At 40.0% G+C, this 12,695-nt stretch overlaps 1 protein-coding gene across 2 annotated transcripts in view; it reads left to right on the plus strand.

Moving 5' to 3' along the window:
- Positions 1-12,695, plus strand: part of PLCE1 (phospholipase C epsilon 1) — a 325,603-nt gene that overhangs the window by 256,166 nt on the left and 56,742 nt on the right. Inside the window, exons 9-16 of one of the 2 annotated variants that reach the window (XM_087432292.1) lie at positions 1,913-2,095; positions 3,584-3,701; positions 4,518-4,674; positions 7,337-7,459; positions 7,546-7,682; positions 9,902-10,140; positions 11,692-11,753; positions 11,836-12,001. In XM_087432292.1, coding sequence (XP_087288418.1) covers positions 1,913-2,095; positions 3,584-3,701; positions 4,518-4,674; positions 7,337-7,459; positions 7,546-7,682; positions 9,902-10,140; positions 11,692-11,753; positions 11,836-12,001 — 1,185 coding nt within the window. The remainder of the gene's footprint in view (positions 1-1,912; positions 2,096-3,583; positions 3,702-4,517; positions 4,675-7,336; positions 7,460-7,545; positions 7,683-9,901; positions 10,141-11,691; positions 11,754-11,835; positions 12,002-12,695) is intronic. The other variant, XM_087432293.1, reaches the window with a different exon arrangement.

Genomic DNA, 12,695 nt, shown 5'->3' on the forward strand with positions numbered 1-12,695 from the left:
CGCCAGTAGCGGAGCGCACGCACTTAACCGCTAAGCCACGGGGCCGGCCCTCTATTAAACTTTTAAAGATGTATTGGTTATAATCCATAGATAAAATTTTACAAAATTTCCTTCAGATTCAGAGTATGTTATTCAATAAGATAGTTAAAACCTATTTATGAAATTGTGTCATGAAGTGTTTATTCCATGTTGGAGTCAATCGTAGTGACTTGTTAGGGGACTGTCTTCAGCAGGCCTGCATCAAGTGGAATGATCTCCAACCATTTTCATTCTCTGTATCTCTGCATTCAAGATTCATTTTCCAGAGAGGGAGATTCCAGTTGGCTTATTTGGATCTTGTGCCAACCATTGGTCAAGGGAGAATGTTCCACCTTGATTGACAGACCCAAGACTGTATCCAGTGGAAAAAAGATAAAGTAAAATTGGGGTGTGGTTAGAGAAGAGAGAAATAATTAATGGACAGGAATAAGTCATAGATATCCACTACTAGAAATCACCAAAAGGTTTCCCACGTCGGGTATCCAAGTTACTCAGCATCTTAGGATCCATAACAGGATGCGGGAAGTGGGAGGTCACAACTCAAGTCATAAAATCAGACAGTCATTGAACATTAGAATGAAGGAGCAAGCACATACACACAAAGCTTCTTTATTGTTTGCATATTATCTACAACAAAGCAAAATCTGTTTACAAGCACTTCTTTGGAACTGCAAAGGAGGACTAGCCTTAAAGGTTTGCAGAAAGTAAAGATAGTAAGATTTGCAGAAAGTAAAGATAGTAAGGTTTGCAGAAAGTAAAGATAGTAAAGGGAAATTAATTTTTAAAAGGCCCTTTTATACAACCTGTGACATATCATCAATATTTTCTTTAATTCATATGTGACCTTTTGTAGTTTTATTAACTGGCTTTCCTGACTTATTGGAAGAATCATTGACCATTGTTTATTAATAAATCTGGGGCCGGCCCCGTGGCCCAGTGGTTAAAGTTCTGCACGCTCCACTTCAGCGGCCCAGGTTCATGGGTTTGGGTCCCGGGAGTGGACCTACTCCACTCATCAGCCCTGCTGTGGAGGTGTCCCACATACAAAATAGAGGAAGATTGGCACAGATGTTAGCTCAGGGCTAATCTTCCTCAAGCGAAAAAAAAAAAAAAAAAAAGAAGATTGGCAACAGATGTTAGCTCAGGGCGAATCTTCCTCAGCCGTAAAACAAAACAAAAAAATAATAAATAAATCCCTACTGCTGCTCAATGCTTGTTACATGGACTTGCCTTATGAGAAACAGCCATTTTAAACCATTGCCTGCCCCTTAAGTGTGTTTTTGCTCACAGCACATCATAATATGCATGGTGTTCTGAGTCCCCTGGGCTCTCTATCCTTGGATATCAGTCACTCAAGAGGATGGCAGCCCTACTATTTGAGGTGCTCCCCAGAGCCCTCCAAAGTGAATTTCATGTATGCCACATACCCTATATTTCAAGTCAGACTGTGCCAAGCATCAGCCTAGGTGAAAATCTACCTAGAGTGATGCAATAACTAATAGAACTTGATTTTACTTAAGTAGATTCACGTACACACGCACACACACACCAAGTCCTCCAAAGCCCTAATTTGCAAAGTACATTTTAATGAATTTTCCTGCATTAGTAATTCTGGAACGTAACCTTTGAAACTGGGAAAGGAAATTCTTTTTGTTAACCTCAGTTGAAGGTGGCCCTATGAAAGCACATCGCTAGAACTCAGCAGGGATGTGACCAGGACTACAGAGCACGTGATGAAGTCCCCACTCAAGAGTCCTGACAGTTGGGAAGCAGAGCTACTTGGGTGGCCAGATCACTATTCCTCGGTGGCTGCCCGTGCCCTTCCCCAGTGCTTGCTGTTCCCTCATGTGTTCGGCATGTGGTTCTTTTACAGGAAGATGGACGGTATGAAGGCCCAACTTTGGCTCACGCCGTGGAGTTGTTTGGTGGCAGACGATGGAGTACTCGAAACCCCAGCCCTGGGACATCAGCAAAGAGTGCTGAGAAGCCCGGTGTGCAGAGAAACAACACCTTGGGCATAAGCACCACCAAGAAAAAGAAGAAAATCCTCATGAGGGTAGGGTGTTACTTGTTTATTAAGCATCAAACCCAATCCATCCAGACGACCGTATGGTCTACATCACCATAAAGTACCTTAGGTCATTTGAGTTGGGACAAGACGAGGTATAAAACAAATGAAATACAAGGGCTTACCAAGTGCCTCCTAGGTGCCAGGTCCAGTTCTGGGAACTGAATCAACACCAGGAAAAAGTCAGGGTCTGTAGAGGGACACAGATATGTTAACAAACACAGTGAGATCTAAATAAGAGTCATTGCCAAGCTGCCTACAAAGTGCTGTGGGAGCAGAAAGAAGGAAAATATCAGGCTGAGAGGCACGCAGGGAAGGCATCACACAGAAGTTGACAGATAGGTCTTGAAGGATATGTAGGAGTTTACCAGACAGACAACCCAAGGAAAAGCATCCCTGACAGAGGAGGTAGCAGAGAGGCATGAGAGATTTGGCTTGTTCAAGGAAGCACGTGTAGTTCTGAGATCATGCTCCAAGCTGGAGCATGGGCTCTGTGGTGGGCAAAGGACTAGAAAGGAAAAGGATCAGATTATGAAGGTCTTAGAGGGCCAAAATGCTATATTGTAGAACACAATTTAAAATATATTATCACTAGAAGCAACCTAAATGCCCATCCACAAATGAAGGATAAAGAAAATGTGGAATATACGTACAATGGAATATTATTCAGCCTTAAAAAAAAAGAAAAGGAAATCCCATCATATGCTGCAATGTGTATGAACCCTGAGGACATTAGCCTAAGTGAAATAAGCCAGACACGAAAGAACAAATACTGCATGATTCCACTTCCATGAGGTTTCTAGAGGAGTCAAACTCTTAGAAAGTGGAATGATGGTTGCCAGGGGTTAGGGAGAGGGGGAAAAGGGGAGTTGTTGTTCAATGGGTATAGAACTTCAGTTTTGCAAGATGAAAAAGTTCTAGATATCTGTTGTACAACCAGGTACATATAGTTACCGCTGCTCTACTGTACACTTAAAAATGGTTAAGATAGTAAATTTTATGTTACGTGTTTTTTACTATAATAAAATATATATATATAATGACTATATATTTTATGTTGCATTATATAATGCAACATTATCATTATTGCAATGCATTAATGCAATAATTATCATTATTACATGTTAATATGTTTTCTCCATGGTTATCTAGAAAAAGTCCCACTCTTTGTATATAGAAGGCTATTGAAGCCTAAGTCAAACTTTATCTGCTTCATAATTCTGTCTCTACCCCGAGATCCCAGGGATTGTGTGCCTCCTCTTGTCGGTCCCCTCCCTTAAGGAGTGCTGCTTTATAGTGAAGAACAAACAAGATAATGTCACCTGAGAATACTTGGTCAGCCTTCACGGAGGTCTCTACTGGTTTCACTAGGAGGGGGCAGTATTGGAGGTGTCAGAAAATAGAGACCTGCCTGAACTAAAGCTGTGGTGGGAGAGAAATACAGAATGAGAAACATTGTGAGTGTTGTGTTCCCAGGGTGAGAGTGGAGAGGTAACCGACGACGAGATGGCCACACGAAAGGCCAAAACGCAGAAAGAGTGTCGCAGCCGGAGTGGTTCTGACCCTCAAGATGTTAATGAACAAGAAGAGTCGGGTAAGCAGCGTATTCACATCTGAGATTTTTTTTGTTTTACGGAAAAAATATGTGTTTGGTTTTAAATTGTGATTTAAGTATTGTGGGCATTCTTAACAGACTCTTTATCTTGTTAAATATACTTACCTTTGTTTTTAACTACGTGATGTAACCCAAGAGGTATTTCTGCAAGCACAGTACTTGGAAGAAAATTTCATTCATTGCCTTGCCATTATTGACAGGGAATTTTCAATATACAAGATACAATTTGATGGATTAGACCAGTGATTCTCAACCCCAGCTGGGTACTAGAGCTTTTATAAAAGTACCTAGATGGGGGCCGCCCCTGTGGCTTAGCAGTTAAGTACGCGCGCTCCGCTGCTGTCGGCCCGGGTTCGGATCCCGGGCGTGCACCGACGCACCGCTTCTCCGGCCATGCTGAGGCCGTGTCCCACATACAGCATCTAGAAGGATGTGTATGACATACAACTATCTACTGGGGCTTTGGGGGAAAAATAAATAAATTTAAAAAATTATTTTAAAAAAAAAAGTACCTAGATGTCCTGGTCACACCCCAGGCCACACAGTTCAGGCACTCTCTGGCTGGGACCTGGACATCGATATGCTTTTTAAGCTCCCTGGATGATTCTAATGTGTAGCCAGGATTAAGAACCCACCAGATTAGTCCATTCATCAGAATATTTTGATGCTTGTTATATAGAAATTGCCTGCATAGATTGATTTGCTCAGACTTTCAGAGGCATCTTTGATTTTTATTTGATTTCTGAGGGAAAGTATAATTGGAGTCGTTGTCGCTTTTGTCTTTCGTTTTCACAGAGGCAAATGCCATCACAAGCCCTCCTAACCCTCTCCCTTCCAGAAGAGCCCACTCTTTGACCACGGCTGGGTCCCCTAACTTGGCTGCCGGGACATCATCTCCCATCAGGCCAGTGTCTTCCCCTGTGTTGTCTTCTTCAAACAAGAGCCCGTCCAGGTGGGGCCTTAACATGATAAAACAGAAGGACCCTTCACATCATTCAAGTTGTGTAGAAGGGCGTCTTCTTCCAGTGCTCTATGGAAAGACTGTCTCTAACTTTGACCTAACAATTACATTGAAAATTGAAAAACCCCAGATTTTTAAATGCTCCTAATTTTCCTGATTCTATACTTCTACCTTCTCATATTACTATAATTGCTCTTAATTATTTGATAGACCAGCTCTTCAAAGGTCAGTAGCAGTAACGAAACCCGAGCTGTGACTCTAAATCTGCACTGCCCAGTATAGTAGCCACTAGCCACAGGAAAAAAAAAAAAGGTGGCTGTTTAAATTAATTAAAATTAAATAAAATTTAAGATTCAGTTCCTCAGTCACACTAGCCACATTAAAAGTGTTCCATAGCTCCAAGTGGGTGGTGGCTACTGTACTGAACAGTGCAAATATAGAACATTTCTGTCATTGCAAAAAGTTCTATCGGATTGCTCTAAATTGAAGAATAAATTAAGTTTTAACGTAATCTGCTTGACCGTTTGCTAATGGGTGAAATATATTTAATACTCTTCTCATACATAAGATAAGATATACATGTCTAGAGAAATGAATGTATTATAGCAAGTTGGATATGTTTAGGTATAATTCTAAAGCTGGTATGGTATTATAGTAAATTATTTTATAAGATCCATGCAAATTACAGATTTGAAACAACACATACTCTCTCAGAAGAAATAATATTAAAATGAAAGTCTTCCAAAGGAATCAGAATTCCACGCTATCTCCCTCGACCCCACACTAAAGTTTAAGAAATGCAGAGGTTCTAGACGGAACCAAGATAAAGCAGCCCTCTTTACTTTATCAAACAGAGTAGTGGGAGGAGGAAATGGGTCTGCAGACACTGGCTTTGGAAATGTTAATACACAGGACACACACACACACATAATCTCTCTCCCCTCCGCCTCCCCTCTCCCACTCTGAAGGAAGCTTGCTATTGATGAGAACCCTACAGTAAATCATCTTTTATAAGGCAGCATTCTTTCACAATGAGAATAATGAACATAATTTATGCTTTATACATTCATATTTTTACACGTGGCAAAACTGAGTCAAGGGTACGTGGGAATTCTTTGTACCATTCTTGCATCTTTTCTGTAAGTTTAGGTTTGTAACATAATTAAAAGCTACAAAGAATCAGAATTCTTTACATTATATTTCAGCCTATATAGTATCCCAGGTAAGTAAAATAGCCAGAAAACTTAGATTAGGTGGCCTTTCCCTTTATTGCAGTCCCTCATGAGCAGGAAAAGGAAGGCCAGAATAAGGGAGGAAAATCTTTTCAAAGAGGTAGAAGTCGAGAGACTAACCTGCCAGATGTGAGATCACAGGGCTGCCCCACAGGAGGACAGGGGTCTGTGCCTACCAAGTATTCTAAAACAGAAGAAAAAGACCAGGTAGGAAAAGAAAAATCAGCCTGAATCCTGTTCAAGGAGAAAGCAAGACTCTGAGTCCTAGAAAGGGAAAGAGTGGACAAATAGAGTTTCCTCAAGTCAGAGGGAGATGGATGCCTACAGACAGCAGCTGAAGCTGAAACAAAAGGAAAACAGGGAATGGACGTGTTTAAATTCAAATGATAAAGCCTCTTTATCGGACCTTCTTCCTCTTCCTGAACCTCTACCGGGTCTCCCACACCACACTGGGGATCAACAACCCATGCCTGAAGTAATGTAAATCTATTCTTTTGTAATACTCTTCGCTTAACCAAGGTGGCCTTCAGATTTTCACACAAAATAATTTTCCATGAATAAACATTGTTAGCAGGATTAACGGTACACTGTTCATTCATTACAATATTCTCTATACTTTCTTTTATATTTGAAATATTTCTAAAGTGAAAAATAAAATATGAAAACAAAGATGAAAAGAAAGGTCCTGTTCACTGATTTGACTAAAAACTACAGTCAAAACATTTCTCACACTATCCTCTTGGGGAACCAGTATAGAAAATAAAAAATGGTGTGAAACATTTTTGACAGAGTTGACTAGTATTTTTATGTTGAATAGATACAGCCTTGGCAGGTGCAAATATAATCCTAGGCAGAGTTGGCTTCTTTCCATTCTTAATATTTTTCTGACTCACATTTTCCGTTAGTATTAAAAGCCCTTCCCTGTTTTCATCTAAGAACTGGTTAAGAAAGGAAAAAGAGAAGACATTGATACCTTCAAGACTTTCTTCTTAAATGTGTTTCTATAATTTAGAATATGGGAAAGAACATGTATAATTTTCCATAGATTATGACTGAGTAATTTTGAGCTCTTTTTTTAAATGGCTTTTCTTTGAAAACGCTGAATTTACAGGGTTTTTTCCCCCATTAATCTGTGATTTCAAAGAACTATTTTGATTAGTAGAGGAATATTAACCTCAGTGCTGTGCCCTTATTAAATAGGCTGCAAACATGAAGTGGTTTCATTGTGTAATATGTTTTATTTCCTCTGACACAATATAGAATAGTTTTGAGAGAAATGAAAAGTGTCTGGAAAATATCCTAAACCTTAAATGACTTGCAATCCATCTTTTTGGTCATATTGCTAATTAGAGAACGTCTTTTGGGGTGGAATGACAAAGCCGGCCCCAGTTTTGCCCATTAAGGCCATGTCTTTGTTGCAGTGCTTGGAGCAGCAGCAGCTGGCATGGGCGGATCAAAGGAGGAATGAAGGGCTTTCAGAGCTTCATGGTTTCAGACAGTAACATGAGTTTCGTTGAATTTGTTGAGCTGTTCAAATCATTCAGGTAAGACATGCTTTCTTCTCACCCTTTCTCAGCCCCCCATTTTTATAACAATACTAAATGTGAGGTGTTTTCCATTCCTCGCCCAGTGTAAGGAGCCGCAAGGACCTGAAGGATCTCTTTGATGTCTACGCTGTGCCGTGCAACCGAGCTGGCTCTGAGTCGGCCCCACTCTACACCAACCTCACAATTGACGAAAACACCAGTGGTCTTCAGCCTGACCTAGGTTTGTGTAACAGTTGAATATTTCCCTTTGAGACCTTTCTATCTAAAACAAAGGTTAGAGATCCAATCACACAACCCTCAGCCTGTCCCACATGGCGTGCTGTTATCTGGAGCCTGGTGAAACACTTAGAGAATTATTTCAAAGTGTCATGGGGACAGGTACTATTGGCGTTTGGGGCAAGGAATTCATCATTGTGTGGATTTGTCCATGTATTCCAGAATATTTCATCAATAGAGCCTTCTAATCAGTCTGACAACTACAACCCTTGCCCACCCATTTCCAAATGTCCACTGGGTGTGTGATGTGTACTAGTTGAGAACCGCCAGTCTCTTCTCTGCCTTTTTCAGGCAGATGGGTGCTCAACCCCAGGGTGGGTTTGAGAGTCTTTAGTGACCTCAGCAGAGCACTCCTGAAGATCCAAGACATTTTCCCTAATATGTAAACCAGAATGTCTAGTTCTTCTATCCCACTCATCACCACCACCATTACCATCACCACCATTACCATCACCACTCATGCATTTTAAGCCTATTATTTTTCTCGTCTGTTCTTACTGGAAACTATAAACACAAATAAGCAAAAACAAAAGAAAAACTGTCCTTTTTTATGCAGTTGCTTTCTAATTATTTAAAAAATTATATTGTCCTTAAGCTAAGAATATTAACCTTTTTCAACTTCAGTCGTAAAATGTGCATAACTATGGATTAGTCAAGTAGTAGCACTCTTTAAAGAAAAATAATATATTTTAATTTTTTTAGAGCAGTTTTAAGTTTACAGAAAAAAATGAATAGAAGATACAGAGTTTCCCATATACTCTCCGCCCACGCATATACACAGTTTCCCGTTATTGATATCTTGCATTAGTGTGGCATATTTGTTACAGTTGAGCCAATATTGATATAGTATTATTACTTGAAGTACATAGTTTACATTAGTGTTCACTGTTTGTGTTGTACATCATATGGGTTTTGAGAAAAGTATAATAACATATCCACCGTTACAGTATGATACAGAATAGTTTCACTGCCCTAAAAATCTCTTGTGCTCCACCTTTTTATTCCTCCCACCCTCCCTCTGAACCCTTGGCAACCATTGATCTTTTTACTATCTCCATAGTTTTGCCTTTTCTAGAGTGTCATATAGTTGGAATCATACAGTATGTAGCCTTTTCAGACTGGCTTCTTTCACTTAGCAATATGCATTTAAGCTTCCTTCATGTCTATTCATGGCTTGATGGCTCATTTCTTTTTATTGCTGAGTAATATTTCATTGTCTGGATGTATCACAGTTTGCTTATCCATTCACATATTGAAAGGCATCTTGGTAGCTTCCAAGTTTTAGGGGACAGGTACTTCCAAAGTGTCTAGAATTAAAATGACTGGCCGTATCAAAGTTGGTGTGAATGCAGAGCAAGTGGAGCATTGCTGGTAGGAAAATGGGACAGCCACTTCAGAAGAGAGTCTGGCAGTTTCTTACAAAATTAAACATACTCTTACCATTCGATCCAGCGATTGTACTCCTTGGTGTTTACCCAAATGAGTTGAAAACTTATGTTCACTCAGAAACCTGCACACAAATGTTTATAGTTGTACTTTTAAAGTACAGAAAATCTGTAATTTTAAGGGTACATCTTCAGTCTCTGCAAACATAAGAATGTAGAAGTAGTTATTCTCAAAAACCAAAGTCTGAATTCAGCCTCAAGTCCCCAGTTGAATGTACAATTAGTTCCCGTCTAATACCAAAGCTTGTGGGCTTTCAAGATCATTGACCTAGTGCTCTCTTAGTTTCTTTTATTTATTCATTGATTCATTTTTTTATTCCTTCAACTATTGAAGCCAAGAATAAGCCTGGAGTTTGATGGGTTGTTTAGACAAATTAGTGGAGAGTTAATAATTAATAATTCCTCGGGCCGGCTCCGTGGCTTAGCGGTTAAGTGCGCGCGCTCTGATGCTGGCGGCCTGGGTTCGGATCCCGGGAGCGCCCCGAGGCACCACTTCTCCGTCCAACGTGAGGCCGAGTCCCACGTACAGCAACTAGAAGGATGTGAACCTATGACATACAACTGTCTGCTGGGGCTTTGGGGGGAAAAAAACTGAATAAATAAAATCTTTAAAAAAAAAAAAAAAAAAAAAAAAAAAAAAAATTAATTCCGCAAAGCCATTGTCTCCAAAATGAACTTGGTGAGAGATGCTGGCTAGCTTGTCCATGTTCTGTTTCAGATCTGTTGACCAGAAATGTCTCGGATTTGGGGTTGTTCATTAAGAGTAAACAACAGCTGTCAGACAACCAGAGGCAGATATCTGATGCCATTGCTGCTGCAAGTATCGTGACGAATGGCACTGGGATCGAGAGCACATCCCTGGGCATATTTGGGGTTGGCATACTCCAGCTCAATGACTTCCTTGTGAATTGCCAAGGAGAACATTGCACATATGATGAAATCCTCAGCATCATCCAGGTACGTACCCGTTTCATGTGCACACATATGTGTAAGCCTCTGATTATTCTAAGTATTTTCTGCTAAACATCTACTCTTTCTATACTTCTTTCCAAAGCCTTCAAGTCTGGGGCAGAGGGTTTTTGGGGGTTTTTATTTGAAATATCAAATGTATGTGTTCTTATTTAACATATAATTAACATAGGTCCCAAGCCTTCTCTTATTCAGTGACTATTTTAAGGAATCAGTACATGATTCCTTCTTGTTCTAACACATGCAATAGAATTTGTAGTTTAGGCTTTCAACCTCTTTGATCGTTTAACAAATATTTGTTAGCTCCTACTATGGGCCTGGCTCTGTTCCAGGACCTGGGAATATAGCAGTAAATGAGATCAAGTTCTGGCCCTCAAAGCAGCTTACATTCTAAGTGGGTGAGGCTGACAATAAACAAATAAAGATATAATTTCAGGTAATAATGGGTTCTGAAAAAAGTTGAGCAGAGTAAGGGGATGGAGTGATGCAGGAGGGCTGAGAGGAGTAAGCAAAGGTTACTCTGAGGAGGTGACACTGGGGCTGAGCCCTGAATGAAGAAGCCGTGTGAAGGTCTGAGGAAGGAGCATTCCAGACAGAGAGTAGCAAGCTGAGAGACTGAAGCAGAAGCCAGCCCAGGGTTTATGAGGAGCAACAGAAAGGCTGGTGTACAGGGAGCCACGTAGGCTAGAGGGACAATGGTAGACATGATTTCAGACAGGTAGGCAGGGGCCGAATAGTCTAGGCATTTTAGGCCGTGGTAAGGAGTTTGACTTTAGTCCGTGTGAAATGGGAAGCTATTGGAAATTTTTGAGCAGGGGAGTAACGTGATTTGATTTATGTTTTTAAGAGGTCACTCTGGCCCTATTGAAGAATAAACTGTGCTGGATAAGGAGTAGAAGCAGAGAGACCGGGTAGCAAGTTTTTACAGTAATCCAGGCTGGAGATGGTGATGGCTTCAACTAGAGGGTGGCAGGAGTTGTGGGTGGGGGATGAGACCATTCATTGTGGCTGCATCACATGCAACAGAATTAGTCTAGGTTTCAACCTCCCCTGTCAACTGATTGGGAATCAGTGGATTAGCTGTCCAGAAATTGGATTTGATCACTGAAAATGCTAAAAATGTAAGATTATGATCACATGATTGCATGCTCACTATAACATTGAGTACAAGCACTGTACTTAGTATTCTATGAGAATCATCTCATTTCACCTCCCACCAACTCTCTGGTAGCTGCTATTATCATCCCCATTTCACCTGTATAAACTGATACAGTTTGTTTTCATATAAATCAGTCTTATTCTTTTCTCTCACTCTCCTTTTTTCTCTTAAATAAATATGCTTCGTATAATAAACTCACGTATAATAAATGTTTTCTTTTGGACTAAAAAAGTACGTCTTACCACTACATAACTGAAGTCGTTCAAATATTTGGTTTAGATGTTTCCTGATGAAAACAGAACAGCTTTAAAAAATGATGGGGTGTTTTTTTCCCCTTCGTTTCCTTTACCTAAATAACACTCTTTTTGTATCCCTTGCAGAAGTTCGAGCCCAGCGTTAGTATGTGTCATCAGGGCCTAATGTCGTTTGAAGGATTTGCAAGGTGACTTTTAAAATATCATTTGCCCATCATTGAAGAGTATCTATTTTTCCTATGCAATCCTAAGAAAATTTGTTTCCTCTAGGTTTCTGATGGATAAAGATAATTTTGCCTCGAAAAATGATGAGTCGCAGGAGAACATTAAAGAATTGCAGCTGCCTCTCTCTTACTATTACATCGAATCTTCCCACAATACCTACCTCACAGGCCATCAGCTCAAAGGAGAATCCTCAGTAGAACTCTACAGCCAGGTACTGAGATTCCACTTGGAATGTGGTTTCCGTTAAACCTTATTTGCGTAACCCCTGAAGTCACAAAAACCTGACCCCAAACTCTGAAGAACTTATAAACTATTACATGTGAAATGTGAGGACACATGATGTGTGGGAAAACTGCCTATACATATGGTTATTTTTTTTACTTCTTTTTGTTTTCTTTTTTCTTCCCATCTATACTTAACCTTGATTCTAGGCAAAAAAAAAAAAAAAAAGTATTTGTTTGAGACTCATAGCTTTTAGATCCTAGTTAGTCTGACCCACTCCTACTAAAATTAGATTTTCCCATGGGAAGATTATCTAATTGTTTCCCTAAATGCTAAATAAATCAATATATTGTAGTGGGAAAGCATAGTAGAAAATCCAATTTTCTACGAAGTTAGTCCCAAAATATTGTTTGTTTTGCTTTGCAATTTTTTAGGCAATCAATCCACCCCTGTGGTGACCAACTTAAGGAAAAAAATCTGCACAGACTGTAGGCATGTTTCTACACACTTAAATTCATGGGAATGTTCTTGGAAACTCAGTAGGCTCTCTGACTAGAAAAAGCACTTCCTTTTGATTTAAACATCCAGCTTTCAATGATCTGCATGTCAGTTGACTCTCTGTTGTATTTTCTGCAACTTCCTGGTCTATACTGCCTGTTTTCTAAACCTCCTACAAGAAGAGT

Source organism: Ceratotherium simum, chromosome 6 (assembly GCF_057802395.1).
Source record: "Ceratotherium simum simum isolate JZ-2026a chromosome 6, ASM5780239v1, whole genome shotgun sequence".
NCBI classification, from domain to species: domain Eukaryota; kingdom Metazoa; phylum Chordata; class Mammalia; order Perissodactyla; family Rhinocerotidae; genus Ceratotherium; species Ceratotherium simum.